Consider the following 15,687-nt stretch of genomic DNA (forward strand, 5'->3'; position numbering starts at 1 on the left):
GCTACACTGTCTTCTCTTAATTTTTCTACGGAGTTTCTACTAAAATGTCTGTCTTCAAGTCTCTGCCTCTCCTCCTGTTTTCTCACTCCACCTGAGGCGAAGCCCGGGGCTGGGTGTGACACCATTTATCTTGCCACTTTTTCTCTGTACCTGTCTAACAGGTAGGGTGTGAGTCAGAGTGCATCTGTATGCGAGTGTATGTGTGTGAGCAGGCGGCTCCACCTCCTGAGCGTGTGTATAAAACGGGTCAGCCAGCTGCAGAGAGACACGCAGAGGGAATTTGACTCTCCTTTGTGAGCAACCTCCTCCACTCCTCTCTCAGAGAGCACTCTCGTACCTCCTTCTCAGCAACTCAAAGACACAGGCACCATGTCAAGCACCAGGTCTATCAGCTACAACATCGGTGGTGGTGGTGGTGGCTCCATCAGGAAGTCTGGCTACTCCAGCCAGTCAGCCTACGCACTTCCCGCCGGCTCTAGCAGGGTCAGCACTGTGTCCAGTGTCAGGAGATCTGGTGTGGGTGCCGGTCCAGGCTTCGGTGCAGGATTCGGTGCTGGAGGTGGCAGCTACAACTTCAGCAGCAGCAGCATGAGTGGAGGCTACGGTGGTGGTCTTGGTGGAGGTCTCGGTGGTGGCTTCATTCCACCTCCCATCACCGCTGTAACCGTCAACCAGAGCCTGTTGGCCCCCCTCAACCTGGAAATTGACCCCACGATTCAGGCTGTCCGCACTCAGGAGAAAGAGCAGATCAAGACCCTTAACAACCGCTTCGCCTCCTTCATTGACAAAGTGAGTATTCGAGTCTCTCTTAAAATAACACTGACTTTTACATATCATGCAAATATGCATAATGATATTGCTGTGCACTCTGCCTGTAGTGCATTCAAATACAGAGTTCTCATTTTATTACTAGGTATGACCTTTGAACGAGTGACTCTTAACACTGGATGCCTTTAGTATTACTACACACTATAATAGCTTGCAGCTGTAAAAAACTGAGTGACACTTAAAAATGTGTTCTCTTGCACAACAGCTTTCTTTCAGCATATCTGCAAGCTAAGTATTTTTCATAGATGTAAAAGTTTCATCTGATAACACCAGAGCTAGTATCTTTACTAATCAGGCAGTACAAGCAAAACAGTAGTAATAGGCTAATCAGCTAAAGTAAATGTTAAATCATTTGTACTAGATCTTTCTAAGTATGGCTTTAGCCTTGGAAAAAAGTCCTCAGAAACCCATGACTGAGGCTATCCAAATATGGGTGGAGTTTAATAACCTAGCAACCATGTGAGTCATAGATACACACATATTGTATATAGAGTGTGCTAGATGAATCCAGTGAGTGTAGTCCAAAGTCTAGAATTTATTACGCCACAAAAATTGCACACAAAATTGAAATTGTCATTCATATCCATTTGTGTCATATATTTTTTATTTCATTCTCTTTAAAAAAAAAAAAACCTTAGTCAACTGTATGTTACACCCATATTTGGCTGCAAACAAACACTTCACAACTTTCTGAGCAAATGTGGACAGAATACACACCCTGAAGGCCATGCAGTCAGCACATACACACACACACACACCTTTATTTTTTATTGCCTGTGGAAGAATTTGCAGTAGGCAGTGTGTGACCAGAATGAGTCATCAGGACCATAGCCACCAGACGCTCCAAACTTTTACTCTGCTTTATAACTTTCTAGCAGCTTACAGGTCAAAGACTATGCCAATAAATGCCTTTGAACTTTTTCTGAGGTTTAAGATAACAGGGAAATGTAAATCATTGTTAATGTAAGATAATTAAATGAAGAAGTCTTAAGGAAAAGTGCACTAATATTTCCATGGTACATCAAGGTTGCATACATCAAAAAAAAAATGTATGAAGACAAGTTTAGTAGATTATGAGCTAGACAGGTGCTGTCATATATGGCTGATCTCCAAAGACCACACACAAAACCTGCCTTAAGGTGTTACAGGTATGTTTTGTTTCTCTGATGTTGTTGCTCTGTTTTATCTGTGAAGCAATGCAGGTTTGGGGCGAGGCCATTACTGGAAGTTTTTTCCAGTCTAGGAGTTTGTAGCTTGTGCGCAGCACTGCCACACCCAGTCAGTCCACTTTCACCTTCCCTTCCCCCCTTCCCTCACTCCACCCTGCAGAACAATGCCTGCTAAAATGACTCATGGTCATTTGTATTCCCTTAAACAATGCTTCCAGAGAGAGAGCACAAAGAGACTTAAAGAGCTAGGACTACAAAGGAGTCATACAAGACAGACAAAACCATCAATCCACTTCATTTATTCATTCATTCGCTACTTTTTTTTTTCAAAATGCAGTCTTACTCAACTACATTGTTAACCTCCAAGGAGCTTGAAAATGAAAATCTTCAAATAAAAAACACAAAATTCTTTCTTTGTTTCCATAGGTGCGTTTCCTGGAACAGCAGAACAAGATGCTGGAGACCAAATGGAGTCTCCTCCAGGAACAGACCACCACCCGCTCCAACATCGACGCTATGTTTGAGGCCTACATTTCTAACCTGCGCAGACAGCTAGATGGCCTGGGAAATGAGAAGATGAAGCTGGAAGGAGAGCTGAGGAACATGCAGGGCCTGGTTGAGGACTTCAAGAACAAGTGAGTTGTAATTTTGAAATTGAATGATCTGATGGAAAACAAACCCCACTGAAAACAGAATAGATTTACTCACATTTCCTTTCTTTAAACAGGTACGAAGATGAGATCAACAAGCGCGCTTCAGTAGAGAATGATTTTGTTCTGCTCAAGAAGGTGAAAACCATTTAGCTTTTTTTTTTAAAAGACTTACCTTTTTCACTCCATTAAGGTTTTTTGTAACAGCAATAGGGTATAATGTCCTCTCATTTTCTTTTAGGATGTTGATGCAGCCTACATGAACAAGGTTGAGCTTGAGGCCAAGGTTGATGCTCTTCAGGATGAGATCAACTTCCTCAGGGCAGTCTATGAGACTGTAAGTTCAATTCTGTTGTGTTTGGCCAACCAAAATTTGTTAGTAGTGCTGCTTTGTAAGGGTAGGTAATTTATTGATTGTTTGGTCTGCATTTGCAGGAACTGCGTGAGCTCCAGTCTCAGATCAAGGACACATCAGTTATTGTGGAGATGGACAACAGCAGAAACCTGGACATGGACTCCATTGTGGCTGAAGTTCGTGCTCAGTATGAGGACATCGCCAACCGCAGCCGTGCCGAAGCAGAGAGCTGGTACAAACAGAAAGTCAGTCAAGCTCTCATAGCTTCAACTCTTGAAGATCACCTCATCTGTGGCCATGCAAGTGCTCATTTGTGTCAATATTTATGTTACAGTTTGAGGAGATGCAGTCCTCTGCTGGTCAGTACGGAGAGGACCTCCGCTCAACCAAGTCTGAGATTGCAGAACTCACCCGCATGATCGCCCGCCTGCAGAACGAGATTGATGCCGTCAAGGGACAGGTAATGATGAGCAAGGGTTGACACATAAATGGTTCACATACTGTTTATGTAAAGAGGCTGACTTTATGTATGTTATTGTCACTTTAGCGTGCCAACTTGGAGGCTCAAATCGCTGAGGCTGAGGAGCGTGGAGAACTGGCAGTGAAGGACGCCAAGCTCCGTATCAGAGAGCTCGAGGAAGCCCTCCAGAGGGCCAAGCAAGACATGGCCCGCCAGGTGCGTGAGTACCAGGAGCTCATGAACGTCAAACTTGCCCTGGACATTGAAATTGCCACCTACAGAAAGCTGCTGGAAGGAGAGGAGAGCAGGTAGGAAGTTTTAAAAGAATATTTCATTGATATTTACACTCTCAAATCTTTTCGACAAACCTTAAGGTTTGAAAAAACATCACTAAGCAAATCTGTTGTCTTCTTTACTCAGACTGTCCAGCGGTGGAGCTTCAGCCACCATTCATGTACAGCAGACCTCTGGAGGTCTCTCGTCTGGTAAATAACTCTCTCTGTTTCTCTGAATCTCTCATCTTTTTAGAATCTCATTCTCCAGGTCTTGTTGGATACGTGTCTAAACTTTCTTTCTCCTGCAGGTTTCTCTGGTAGCGGCGCTGGATTCGGCTATGGCGGTGGTTACGGTGGTACTTCAGGATTTGGTGGTGGATCAGGATACGGTGGTAGCTCCATCAGCAAAACCAGCGTCACCAGTGTCAGCAGTAAACGCTATTAAGGAGAAGCGCCCCCAACTCAACCCGGCATCCTATCTTCCTTACCTGCAACTAGATCACTCTGAACCTTCTTACAACTCAAACAATCTATGGTGCTATATTCTAGCCAGACAGATTTCCCCTGTTAAAGAGGAGATGAGGACAATGATTTCTTAAACATAAAATAAGTTTTAGGTTGCTCTCTGCGTTGATGGTAGATACACATAACATACATCTCTTGTCTGGTGGCATCACTGCCATTTTAATCATCAACCCAACTACACTAAAATGACACCAGAAAGAATGTAACGGAGAATATGTGCTCCCAGTCACTGAATTGTTTTATTTCTGCACTGATATGTATGGGGAAGTGAGACTTGAGTGAACTATATACACATAGAAACCACTGAAGCCATTTAGGCCCTTCACAACAATAGGATTTCAGTCTCATTAGCATAACCACAAGCAGTACCATGGTTTCACTGGATCAGGGATGTGCTATACAGGTCCTGAAATTCCTGGTTGAATGTTTTGTGTCGTTACAAGCTCCCTGCTGTATTTTTGTTGACGAATATGACTTTTGTCATTATGCAATGGCTGTCAGTGTTAGTTTACCTATTTGCTGTAAAAAGTACAATACTGTCAGCCTGTAACTGATGACAATGACTTGTGGGCTTCCAATGTCCAGTTACCTCACATTCAAGGGAGATCTGTTACAGCAAAAAAACAGGCACAATGGCATTTCCATGGACCATCCCTCCTAAACTTTGTGTACTTGACCAGTTGAAAGAGAAGAGCTTCATTTACTGTGTGGTGACTGTACTACCTTATACTTTCCCCTTTATTCAAACTGCTTCCAAAGTGTATTTCACAGTCCCTTTTATAAATGGCAAAAAAAAAGCTACAAAAATGAAACCATGTTCAACCAGATTTATATTGTATTGATTGACTTGACACCAACTTAATACCTGAATACAATAAATCTGAGACTACAAGTTTTGTCTTGATTTGTCTTTGTTGCTTGAAATGTTGAAATGTTTTCACCAATTATGGGCAATTTTATTATCAAAGAACTACATCTGGATAAAAAAATAGACAATGGAACCACAAGAGAAACTAAAGACAGATAAAAAGAATTTTTTGGATTAAAACAGATACATTTAATATAATAATTACAATAAAGTTGATCCACTTCATGCAGAACTCCCTTATTCTTAATTATCTTATAACACTACAGTAGGTTAGTTAATTTTCATCATACAATTTTAGTTGCATTACCTTTGATATCTAAATATTCTCTTCTCATGAACATTTTCAGTACAACCGCATTGCAAAATTAATTCACCTTTTGGCCTTTTTCAATATTTATCAAACATTATATTTACTGTGGAAGGTTGTTGGGAAGAATTTAAACAGATTAAATTTCTTTGGCTTGCAGTTGTTGAGGTGGGTAGCTGGCATTGTTATCTGGATTTTCAGCATTGGTCTGTGGAAATTCATTGGGCTGTACCTCTTGTGCCGCGGTTCTGTATTTACAGATATACACCAGAATTGCTAACCCAAGAGCAGTTGTGAGAACACCTGCAACAATTGGCACTGGATTGTATACTGCAAAATACAAACACAAATGGACATCAGTTAAATAAAAAAAAATATATATATATATTTAGGGGCACAGTCAAAGTTCAGTTTTAAGGACCTTGATCTTTGTAATATGGCGGACATGAGTATTGTGTCAATAAGAAAACATTGCTAATGCGGCTTCAACATATCTTGGTTTACCAAGACAAAGCAAATAGTATTTCAGCTTGTCCTTTGATCTTAACATGTCAGTTCTTAAGAGGTGACCTGCTCCATTTAAAATAAACATTTAATTTGGCTACTAATATGACAGTGGTCTATTCTTTCTTTAGGGGTAATTTTTTAATGATGTAAAAATGATGTCATTAAAAGTGCAAAATGCACTAAAGTGTGTCTCAAATGCAAAGTAGTAGCTCAGCACTGTCCCCTGGCGTTTGTTCTTTAAAATTCTGCATTAAACAATAGATAAGAGGTAAAGAGTACTATGACTTAATGCAAAAATGTGCTGTAACAGAGTCATTTATCTTAGTTATAATGCATCAAAAATTTAGTTGTTTATAGGAACTCACTGTAAATGAAGACTGAATTGCTGGGCTGAGACGTTAGTTTCATTTTTGAAGACGTAAGATGGAATACACATTCATACTCTCCTTGAGGCACTGGGGCATACTGTGTGATAGACTCGGGGAAGCCTGGTGTGCTGTAACTTTGACTCAAATAAGCACCGTCCCTTCTAAACTCTAAGTACCCCTAAACAGGAAGGAAAGGCTGTTTAAAAGACGCCTGCTGTATATGTACCAAAAACATTATTTGAAATGTAATTACAAAACAATTCAGTGTAACAGCAAAAGTGTGAATGGGGTGATTTACATAGTCGTTTGATTTTAAATAAGCGGAGTCGATGGAGCAGGAGATTTTCACATTTTCTTTGTCCCTGACATACAGTTTGGGGTTAGGGCCATACGTATCCACATACAGTTTAGGACGGGGCAATGCATCTGGCAAAGTGGAGAGTGAAAGGAAGACATTTATTAAAAAGATAAAAAGCATGAGGGAATTAGTCAGATCCCATGAAATAAAACAGACACATTTTAAAACTTTCTCTTCAAATAAGAAGGAAGGTTGAGGAGTAATTTTGCACTACACTGATTTTTGTCATTTTCCCCCCTAATAGTACCGGGAGCTGACTACTAAGTAAACAAATCATGGTTAATTAAAATGCATTAGGTCATTTCATGGGGCCTTTAAAACATTTTCTGGTAATATGTCATTGCAATAATTTTGTACAATTAACCTCAAACTGTCTCACCTGAGCAAATAATATAGAGCATGCCTCTCTGTTTGCAGGCTTCAATTTCCTCCATTGGACAATCTTTGATCTTTTTTTCTTTCCCAATGCATCGGATACCCCCAACTGTCTGTGTGAACTGTCGTCTGTCATCCAAAAGCCTTTCCCACTTCAGCACATGCCCACATCCCAGTTCCCTACACACCACTTCAGCCGTGGCAGCAGCAGTAGATGAATCGGCTTCAGTATCGACTTCCTTCTGACAAACAGGTTCCCACTTGCCTTTGAGAGTGACATCCAGATATCCTAGGCAGCTCTCTCCACGTTCCTGCTCCCAGAGCCGAACCGGAAGCTCTTCTAACGGAGCACAAGGGAAGAAAATATACATACACACTTTACTTGTATCACAAATCCGATGCCAATTGTTTCTTCTAGATATCAATGAAATAAAAATTCTCAGATTTGGTACTGTATATATGCTGAATATATTTTCATTTAATTAATGAAAGGACACACATAAACACTACAATTTCCACATAAAAGGGAATGCATTGCTCTTCTGTACCTGGGATGGCTTGCTCACTTTTGGACAGAGATGAATGTAAGACTTTTCCATTGTACAACATCTCCATACTGCAGGCAAACTCTATTGGGACAACGGCATTCGTCTGTCTTAAAACGATACTAGTGTGATTTGTGAGAAACAGTGAACCAGCGAAGGTCCAGTTGGTGCCAGGGCTGACAGGGAGGATGCGGTAATACAGACTCAATGTGAAGTTTGTGGCTAGGTTATAGGCTGATTCACACTGTACAGTGTAATTTTCACCCTTACGAAAAAGATAGGGGTACACAGTCACTTTGGGATCAGAGAGGGCAGCTGGGAAAAAGAGAGAAAGAAACAGAGTGACATTTCAGTAGAAAATGTCTAATACATAATACATTAAGTCATATGCTTAATGAAACGTACATACGACTAAGGTAATAGGGCTGCTTAATTCAGAATATGGATTCTTTGAGTCAGTTCGAGTGGATTTGTACCAGCACACAATCTTTCCTTCATACTTGGCCGTCGCAGGGATTGTGAAATATATTGTATCTGATCGACTGATGACCTCAGATGTCACCCAGGCTTCTGTGGTTTCTGGGGTCTGCGAGGGGCTTTCCAACTTGCCCACAGACACAGTTATGGGATACGGAGCACTCCAAGTGGTGCCACAAGCAACCTCTACTATAGAGTTTAGCTCAATATTACTTTCATTTATTCTGAATCGATAGCCGAATGTAGGGGCTGGAGCATATGCTGGAGGTGAGAGACAGAATAAGATGGAACAGAAAAAGAAAAGGAAGGACAACACTTATTATCAACAGCAACGTTGGATCAGCATTTCTGCAGCAGCTTTTCATTTAGTTTACTATGTGCTTGTTCATTTCAAATCGATTATTATAGTCAGCAAATCCTATAAGCAACACTAAATGAAAGCAAATCATAACAGGCAATTTGCAGTCACACAGTATCAAACATGAATTCTTGAGTAAAACTTTTTGGCTTAAAACAAATGTATTTTGTATTATGCTTTAAATAAATGTATATTTTGAATAAGCAAGGACACATTAAATTGGTCAAAAGTGACAGTAAACACATTTATAATGTTCTAAAATATTCATATTTCAAATAAGTTCTGTTCTTTCTATTCAGCAAAGAATATGCATCATGGTTTCCAAATACAAAGCAGTGCAACATTGATAATAATATGAAAAGTGTCATGAGCACTAATTGAGCATATTAGAATGATTTCTGAAGGATCATATGTGACACTGAAGATTGGAGTATTGGTTGCTGAATTAAAAATTCAGCTTTGCCATCACAGGAATAAATTACCTTTTAAAATAAATTAAAATACAAAGCAGCTATTATAAAAAATCATAATACAGACTTCTTTCAAAAACATTAAAAAACATGTTACGTTACTGCAGGCATGATGAGCTGATTATTATTATTGCACATCCGATTTAATGACTATTCATGTTTTTACAGACACAGTATATATACTTTTTTTAAAGAATCCCAACAATCTTTATTAACCTTTAGTTAATGTATTTTTATGAACAGGACAGGTTAGTGAGAATACTTCTACAAACAACATGACAGATACATGTAATATGACCCTGAAAAAAAAGCTGCACTTCTTTCTTCATACTACTGACCTGACCATATGTGTGTATCAGCTTATGTACAGGAGTAGATGAATGATTCTTACCCTGAGATGCTGTGTTTCTCACACACATTATCCAGCACACCACAGCTAGCGCTATGAAGAAAGAGTGATTGCAATATACTGTGAAAAACAGGATTTCCCCAAATTAAAGTACATGAAATATGCATGTTGCAGTGTGCAACATGTAAGACATTAAACTCAGATATATACTAAAACAATATGTTTATATTTTACAGTTTTAAGGCCTGCTGTTTACAAATACATTTGAACTTTACAAACATGTATTATTGTGAATTAAATTAACTCAAGATTTGGAAAAGTAATGTTTTCTACATTTCTACACTGGCCAGACTGACCTGTCTAAATCTGATCAGTCCTGCTTACTCTATGTTCTATGTTTAGAAACAATAATAGTGATATAAATACTTTTTTTCTCTCACTGTGAAGAACTGGGTACCCTGATTCACACCTTCTAATTTATACTGTTAGTTGCAATTTACTGTAAATATAATTAACTGAAGAAAGTTAATTGGAATTCAGAGTAGCCAGCTATACTCCAATAAGTTTAAAAACATCAGGTAAATTAAATCAACCCTTACCTCCTATGTTGGGAAGAATCATCCTGACACCAGTGAATGAAACTGCAGCACTACAAGAATGAAAACTGCTTAAATTCACAACAAAGCAGAGCTGAACTTTCCAACTGGTGAAACACTGCATTACCTAACAGGAAGTTAATTGACCTCAAAAAAGGATGTAATTTTTTTCTTTTAGTCCACTATATTATGTGTACACAATTTCAATGAATTTTTTTGATGTATTTTTTTTTATTTTGTTTTGTATTAGGCTGATAAAAGCTTAAATTAAGCTCCTCAATATTTTTATTTGCACACTTCATATATCTTTTTTTCTAATACAATTAACTTGTTTTTCTAATTGGCCTTAATTTATTGTGACACACCTCTGTCCATACATTAGAAATCTTAAAGAAATATCTAACCATTTTTATTTTAAATTTATTAGGTGTGAATTCCTTAATTCTAAAATGTTATGTTGTCTTTTATGGCCACTCAGTTAATTTCAGATCTAGTCGTTATGTTTTGTAACATTGGATGCACAGAATTTATCTCTCCTTGCTAATATACATCTTATCACTACAAAAGTGATGCTAGAGCATGTCCTTTAGTAGCCATGGCTAATGATCCCAAACTTAGCCAGAGACCTCTGCTTAACCTGAGTGACGCGGCTAGCTCTCTAATCCGGCATGGTTTTACTGCTGCTCTCCACATGGTTGTGTTGCATAATTGTGAGAGAGCAGATTACTGACTGTTCAGCCTCACGTCTGTCCCTGCAGTGCTGTCAGAGATGATACACAGGTGGGAGAGAGGGTAAGAGAAAGCCAATAAGATCTTTGTGTACTACGGCATACATAGTTTATTAAATCATATTTACAGTATGTTACAATGGATCATACATATTTACAAACATAATACATTGTCGTTATTATTTGTATGTCTTCCTTCTTTAACACACCTGATTCAGATCTTCAGCTCATTAGGAGAGAATCCATCAACTGAACTGAGTGTGTTAGACAAGAGAGACATACAAATGATCTCTTCAGGAACAGAGTTGAGGACCACTGCCTCTACAAGAATGTACTTTATAGCTGTACTTACCCCAGTGAAAGCATTGTACTTTTTCTGAGAGTACAGTTGCTGCAAAAAATGGTTAATTTTTTTTAGCAGGTGAACAGGGTATATGTTGTCACCTGACCAAACCGCAAAACAGGTCTCATCGCATCTGCTTGTCAAGAAAGTATTAATAGCAGTATGAACGGATAGTGATATCTATGGACTTTTAAGATAGCCAAGCTATTTGTTTTTATTGCTGGAATTTATTCAGTTTTAATATCCAAATGTTAGTGAGAAGAAGAAAAATATAAATTTTTACATAGCAAGCTGCATTTGTGATTGACATTGGTTATGGTTGGTATCTGCTTTGAAGGCATCTTGAGTAAAAAAAAAAGCTCCATATTTAATGAAGCACATACAAAAAATCTGACCTGGAAATGATGCAACCTGCTTTACAGAATACAGAAGTTTGTTGCACATAACCCTAATTGCTGTGGGATACAGTAGTTTTGTTTTGTAAGTAAACTGTGGTTAATGTAATAGTTTTGCAAATAAACTTGTGCTTTTTTCAGTGACTATAAGTAATCAATTAGTTAACTATGACCTGTAATAATTTTGGTTAAGCACAATTAAGTTCTGATGATGCCTGTGATTATTTACATGCAGCATTCATTCAGGAATTATTCTACATGTAAGTCATTCAATCAGAGACCTTAAAGCCTATAAGGCTGACTGAAATGGTCATAGATAAATTGCCCCGATAGGAAGTTGGAAGTGATTTTCATGAGACAGGAATGCACCACTGAGGTTTCAAAATGCGTTTCCTCTTTTCAGGGCCCATGCGTTCTTCACTGCATTGCTTCACCGATTCTGTCATCAAACATTTCCCCACACACAATTACACTGAAGGCATCTACAACCTTATTGAGGGTTCAGAAAGCCCATCTTAGTCATCCTTTATCCTTGTCTTTGCTTTTCTTCTCCTTTTCTTTCTCTTCCTTTTCCTTCAACACTTTCTTCTCTTTCTTCTTCTCATCCTTGGCCTCCTTATATTTCCACTTTGGAGGCTCCAGGTAACCTTTCTGCTTTTTATTTTTCTTCCCCTTTTTTGGGGTGGGCTCAGAGGATTTAGTAACTTTAATCTGTGGGATACAGCCAGATGGGAAGACGCTATTGCGCCTTGACGCCACACTACGAGGAATGAATGTGCGCATTCCAGACTGAGCAATGGACAGCACACTGCCTCGTCTCTCTGTATTGACACAGCAGGACAAAGAGACAGACTCAGCCGACCGGACAGAAGGAGAAATGGAGGAGATGGAGCTGTTACGATGGCACAGTGAACTCTCCTCCAGCTGCTTCTGTGAGTGCTTCTGCATCAGCTCAGCCACAGCAAGCCGACGTTTACCCATCTGCGGAGGGCTGCTTGGGCACAGCGGCCGTGTGGCCATGGCTATGAACGGGCTGCGTAGGCTGGTGGTCATTCGCACCATGTGATCCATGACACCATTGTCCTGCGGATCACGTGGGAAACTGAAACCAAAAGTACTCTTGAGATGATGAGTCAGCTTCTGGCTGGCACTCTTATTGGCTGTTGCTTTGCTGACCAGCACCTTCAGGTTGGGCCACTCTGGGACGTAGGTGTCACAGAACTGTTCAGCTGTGGGATGAAGCGCAAGGTGGCGCAGACGATTCAGCGTGTCAAAGCGACCTGTTTTCAGTGCCCAGTCACATGCACATTTACCACGGTTGGAGTCTACAGCATTTACATCAGCACCTAAAACAGAACAATACAGAGAATTGAATAAATTGTATATCGGAAGGATGCTGGAGGAATATACTTCTAAAAATAAAGAATGCTGTGTAAGAAATCACTTTGTCTGTCTAGTCATGTTGTGCCTTCCACAGATCTTTTGCTTGGCTGCCTAATCCCTTAATTCATCTTATGAATGCTACTGAGGCAAACTGATTCAATGCCAGCTACGCTATTCTTGATTGGCTATGTGGGTCATTTGGTGACTTCTTGTCTCTCCCTAGTGATGTGATGAATATAAGCAATGCCAAAATAGTGAAGGACCATTTTCAGCATATCAGCATGTGTGTGTTCAACTACTAACCGTGCATTATAAGAGCTGCCACCACATCATTCCTGCCCTGTATGGCCGCTTTAATGAGGGCAGTGAATCCTCTGTTGTCTCTGATCTCTGTCTCTGCTCCAGGGAAGTAATTCATGATGTAGTTACATATGGAGACATGACCTGTGTACAGAAAGATTTAAAGCTTTTTTACTTTGTATTTTTGAACATATACAAAATGAAGAAATGGGGTACATTCATTAAACTCAAATAGTATTTAACATGAAGTCTTTGTCATTCCTTACTTCTATGTAAATTAGAGTTATTGCATCATATTCACAAAAATCTACACTATTTGCCTGGAACACTATTATTGCCAGCAGAGTCCAGGCACCAGTTCATCTCATTTTCATCAAGACAGTGAACTGCCATCACACATGCAACAACTGACCAGCTTGAGCTGCGATCATTAAAGCAGTGTTGCCGTCATTGTCTTGGTGGTTAATATCCAGATGTGGACAGCCGTGCAACTCGTAAACAATTGGAAGAAAGCCTTTATATGCAGCCACCATCAGTCCATTCTACAAGAAAGAATCATGGTGTGTTACAATACCTCCATCAATATAATTCTTAAACAGGTGAAAAGGTAAATAGATATAGAAAATATATATATATATGGACACTTTACATCAACAGGTAACTATTTAATAATCAACCAAACAGTAATAACCCTGCAGCACTACTAAAATGATCTAAAACTGTTCTGAGAGGTTTTTTTTCCCAGAGGCATTGGTTTCCTCAGGAATTTCCCATGATGTACAATATATGTTAACATTACTTATAAAGACTTTCTCATGCTGTTAAGTTACAAGTGCATGTAGCCATGCCTCAAACATGAATTTTGAAAGTGTTAACAAGTTGCTACATAAAGACTACGTAGTTCGATTAAAATAGTTAAAAAGTAGTTAAAAATATTTACATTTCTCAAAGGAAACCAAAATAGCGATGACCTATTTATATAAAACAAAAATGTAAAAGTAATTTAAAATGTACTTATTTTTATTGCATGATTTTTCTCTGATTAGTCTGTTTCATGCTCTCTAATACTAATCTGTCTTACCCTGCCATTAATGTCAACTTCCATGACCTCATCATAGGTCACACCTCGTTCCAACATTCTCTTCAGTGCCTCTGGGTCATTTTGGACGCAAGCTTCATATAGTGTGTTGGCAGTTCCTTTTTTCCTTTCATCTTGTTCATAATCCGGGAGAACAGAATCATCAGACAGCAAGCTTCCAGAGTCAGACTCTTCATCCAACAATGAGATTTCATCCCCATCCGGGCCTGACCCCAGATTTGGGTCCTCAAAGGCAGTGCTTTGAATTGCTGCCATGCCTCCAGAGTTCAATCTTGCCTACACCATCTTTGCTGGCATTTGAGGAAAGTGTTCCAACATTGTTGTAGTGGGTCAGCAACCTGAGATGAAGGAATGCACTCCAAGTGTTTATGGCCCCTTGTCTCTCTAACTAAGTGAAAGAACCTTCAAATAGATAAATAAACAAACAAATAAAGCACTGTCAGTGATGGCAACCATTACCATTCAATTGACTGAAAAGCTTCTGATGCAAGAAAGTAAGGAGTTTTCATAGCTCCAGATTTAGCCTGGGACAGCTGTGCTTTAATTGCCAGTGCTAAATCTGGCCTGGTCAGGCTTAAAATACACAGATATCTGTAAACAGGCTTATATACGGTACACTCTAAAAACACACGTTACCTCAATTAACTCTACTATTTATATGTGTATATGTTGATACAACAATTTTAGGTTGTGAAACATATTCAGTTAAGTTACCAAACTGGTATTTCTATTAATTAATTAAACATTTATCTGGTTGTGCGTGTCATATAAAAATTAACTATAAAAAGTTTACAACAATAAAGCAAAAACATTCTCTTTAGTGCTCTAATGAACAATTGAGAAAACAGCCAGATGCTCTTAAATGCTTACTGACATTCTGGCAATACATTTTAAACTATATTTAAAATAGAGATTTCAAAAATATGGAGTATAGCTCACCTGTGTTCACACTTCAGAAGAAAAGAGGTGTATTCAGTGAATGCTGCCAATGCCTTAAAAAACGTTCACAAGTCATTATCAGAAACCTTAGCTTGCAGAAAATACAACCATCAGCTTGACGTCTTCATCATAGTGTGTCTAGTAGTATGTGATGTGAACACAGAGCGGTGTATACATGCTCCGTAACACCTCAGGTCATTAGACTGACTAATGCCTTTCAGGATCAGAAAAGACCCAAGGCTTTCGGAGCATAATCACCTTTCACACACACATACTCAAAATGGTCTCTGTTTCTTTCTCTCCGTCTCATACTGACAAACAAACCCAATCATACTCTCACTTGTTCATTAGAGTGTAAGTATTAAAGATCATGCATTCAATAATGCTGATGAAGTTTAACATACAGTGGGTGTGTTTCAGGGCTTTGGTTGTTTTATGTCACAGGGACCCTGATTTTAGCTCAGAGGATTATATGACCAACAACACCAACGTCAGTAGTACAACAACCTAAAAATATTTTGTGCTTAATAACTGAACATGCAGGCTCAAAACAAGATTTTGCGCAAAAAAAATAAAAAAATAAAAATAACCTACAATAAAATCTCAAGCAAATTTGCACTCATTCTTGCAATTCTGAACGAACTGATAAAAATATAAAAA

At 39.0% G+C, this 15,687-nt stretch overlaps 3 protein-coding genes across 3 annotated transcripts; 1 reads left to right on the plus strand and 2 right to left on the minus strand.

The window, feature by feature from the left end:
- Positions 1 to 243: 243 nt before the first annotated feature.
- Positions 244 to 5,154, plus strand: LOC107585134 (intermediate filament protein ON3-like). Its single transcript, XM_016272013.1, has 9 exons — positions 244 to 789; positions 2,424 to 2,632; positions 2,725 to 2,785; positions 2,889 to 2,984; positions 3,083 to 3,247; positions 3,337 to 3,462; positions 3,550 to 3,770; positions 3,883 to 3,947; positions 4,046 to 5,154. The coding sequence occupies exons 1-9, from the start codon at positions 370 to 372 to the stop codon at positions 4,180 to 4,182; spliced, it is 1,500 nt and encodes a 499-aa protein (XP_016127499.1). The 5' UTR covers positions 244 to 369; the 3' UTR covers positions 4,183 to 5,154.
- Positions 5,155 to 5,391: 237 nt separating this feature from the next.
- On the minus strand, positions 5,392 to 9,886 carry LOC107585133 (uncharacterized). The gene is made up of 8 exons (XM_016272012.1): positions 9,844 to 9,886; positions 9,287 to 9,337; positions 7,996 to 8,328; positions 7,594 to 7,905; positions 7,050 to 7,385; positions 6,611 to 6,738; positions 6,310 to 6,490; positions 5,392 to 5,767 (listed from the first exon to the last, which is right to left on the minus strand). The coding sequence occupies exons 1-8, from the start codon at positions 9,863 to 9,865 to the stop codon at positions 5,577 to 5,579; spliced, it is 1,554 nt and encodes a 517-aa protein (XP_016127498.1). The 5' UTR covers positions 9,866 to 9,886; the 3' UTR covers positions 5,392 to 5,576.
- A 787-nt stretch (positions 9,887 to 10,673) lies between these two features.
- Positions 10,674 to 15,215, minus strand: ankrd33ab (ankyrin repeat domain 33Ab). Its single transcript, XM_016272014.1, has 5 exons — positions 15,028 to 15,215; positions 14,071 to 14,490; positions 13,402 to 13,531; positions 12,993 to 13,133; positions 10,674 to 12,652 (listed from the first exon to the last, which is right to left on the minus strand). The coding sequence occupies exons 2-5, from the start codon at positions 14,341 to 14,343 to the stop codon at positions 11,826 to 11,828; spliced, it is 1,371 nt and encodes a 456-aa protein (XP_016127500.1). The 5' UTR covers positions 14,344 to 14,490; positions 15,028 to 15,215; the 3' UTR covers positions 10,674 to 11,825.
- Positions 15,216 to 15,687: the final 472 nt, after the last annotated feature.

This window comes from Sinocyclocheilus grahami, unplaced genomic scaffold (assembly GCF_001515645.1).
Source record: "Sinocyclocheilus grahami isolate Dianchi unplaced genomic scaffold, SAMN03320097.WGS_v1.1 scaffold67.1, whole genome shotgun sequence".
Classification (NCBI taxonomy): Eukaryota; Metazoa; Chordata; class Actinopteri; order Cypriniformes; family Cyprinidae; genus Sinocyclocheilus; species Sinocyclocheilus grahami.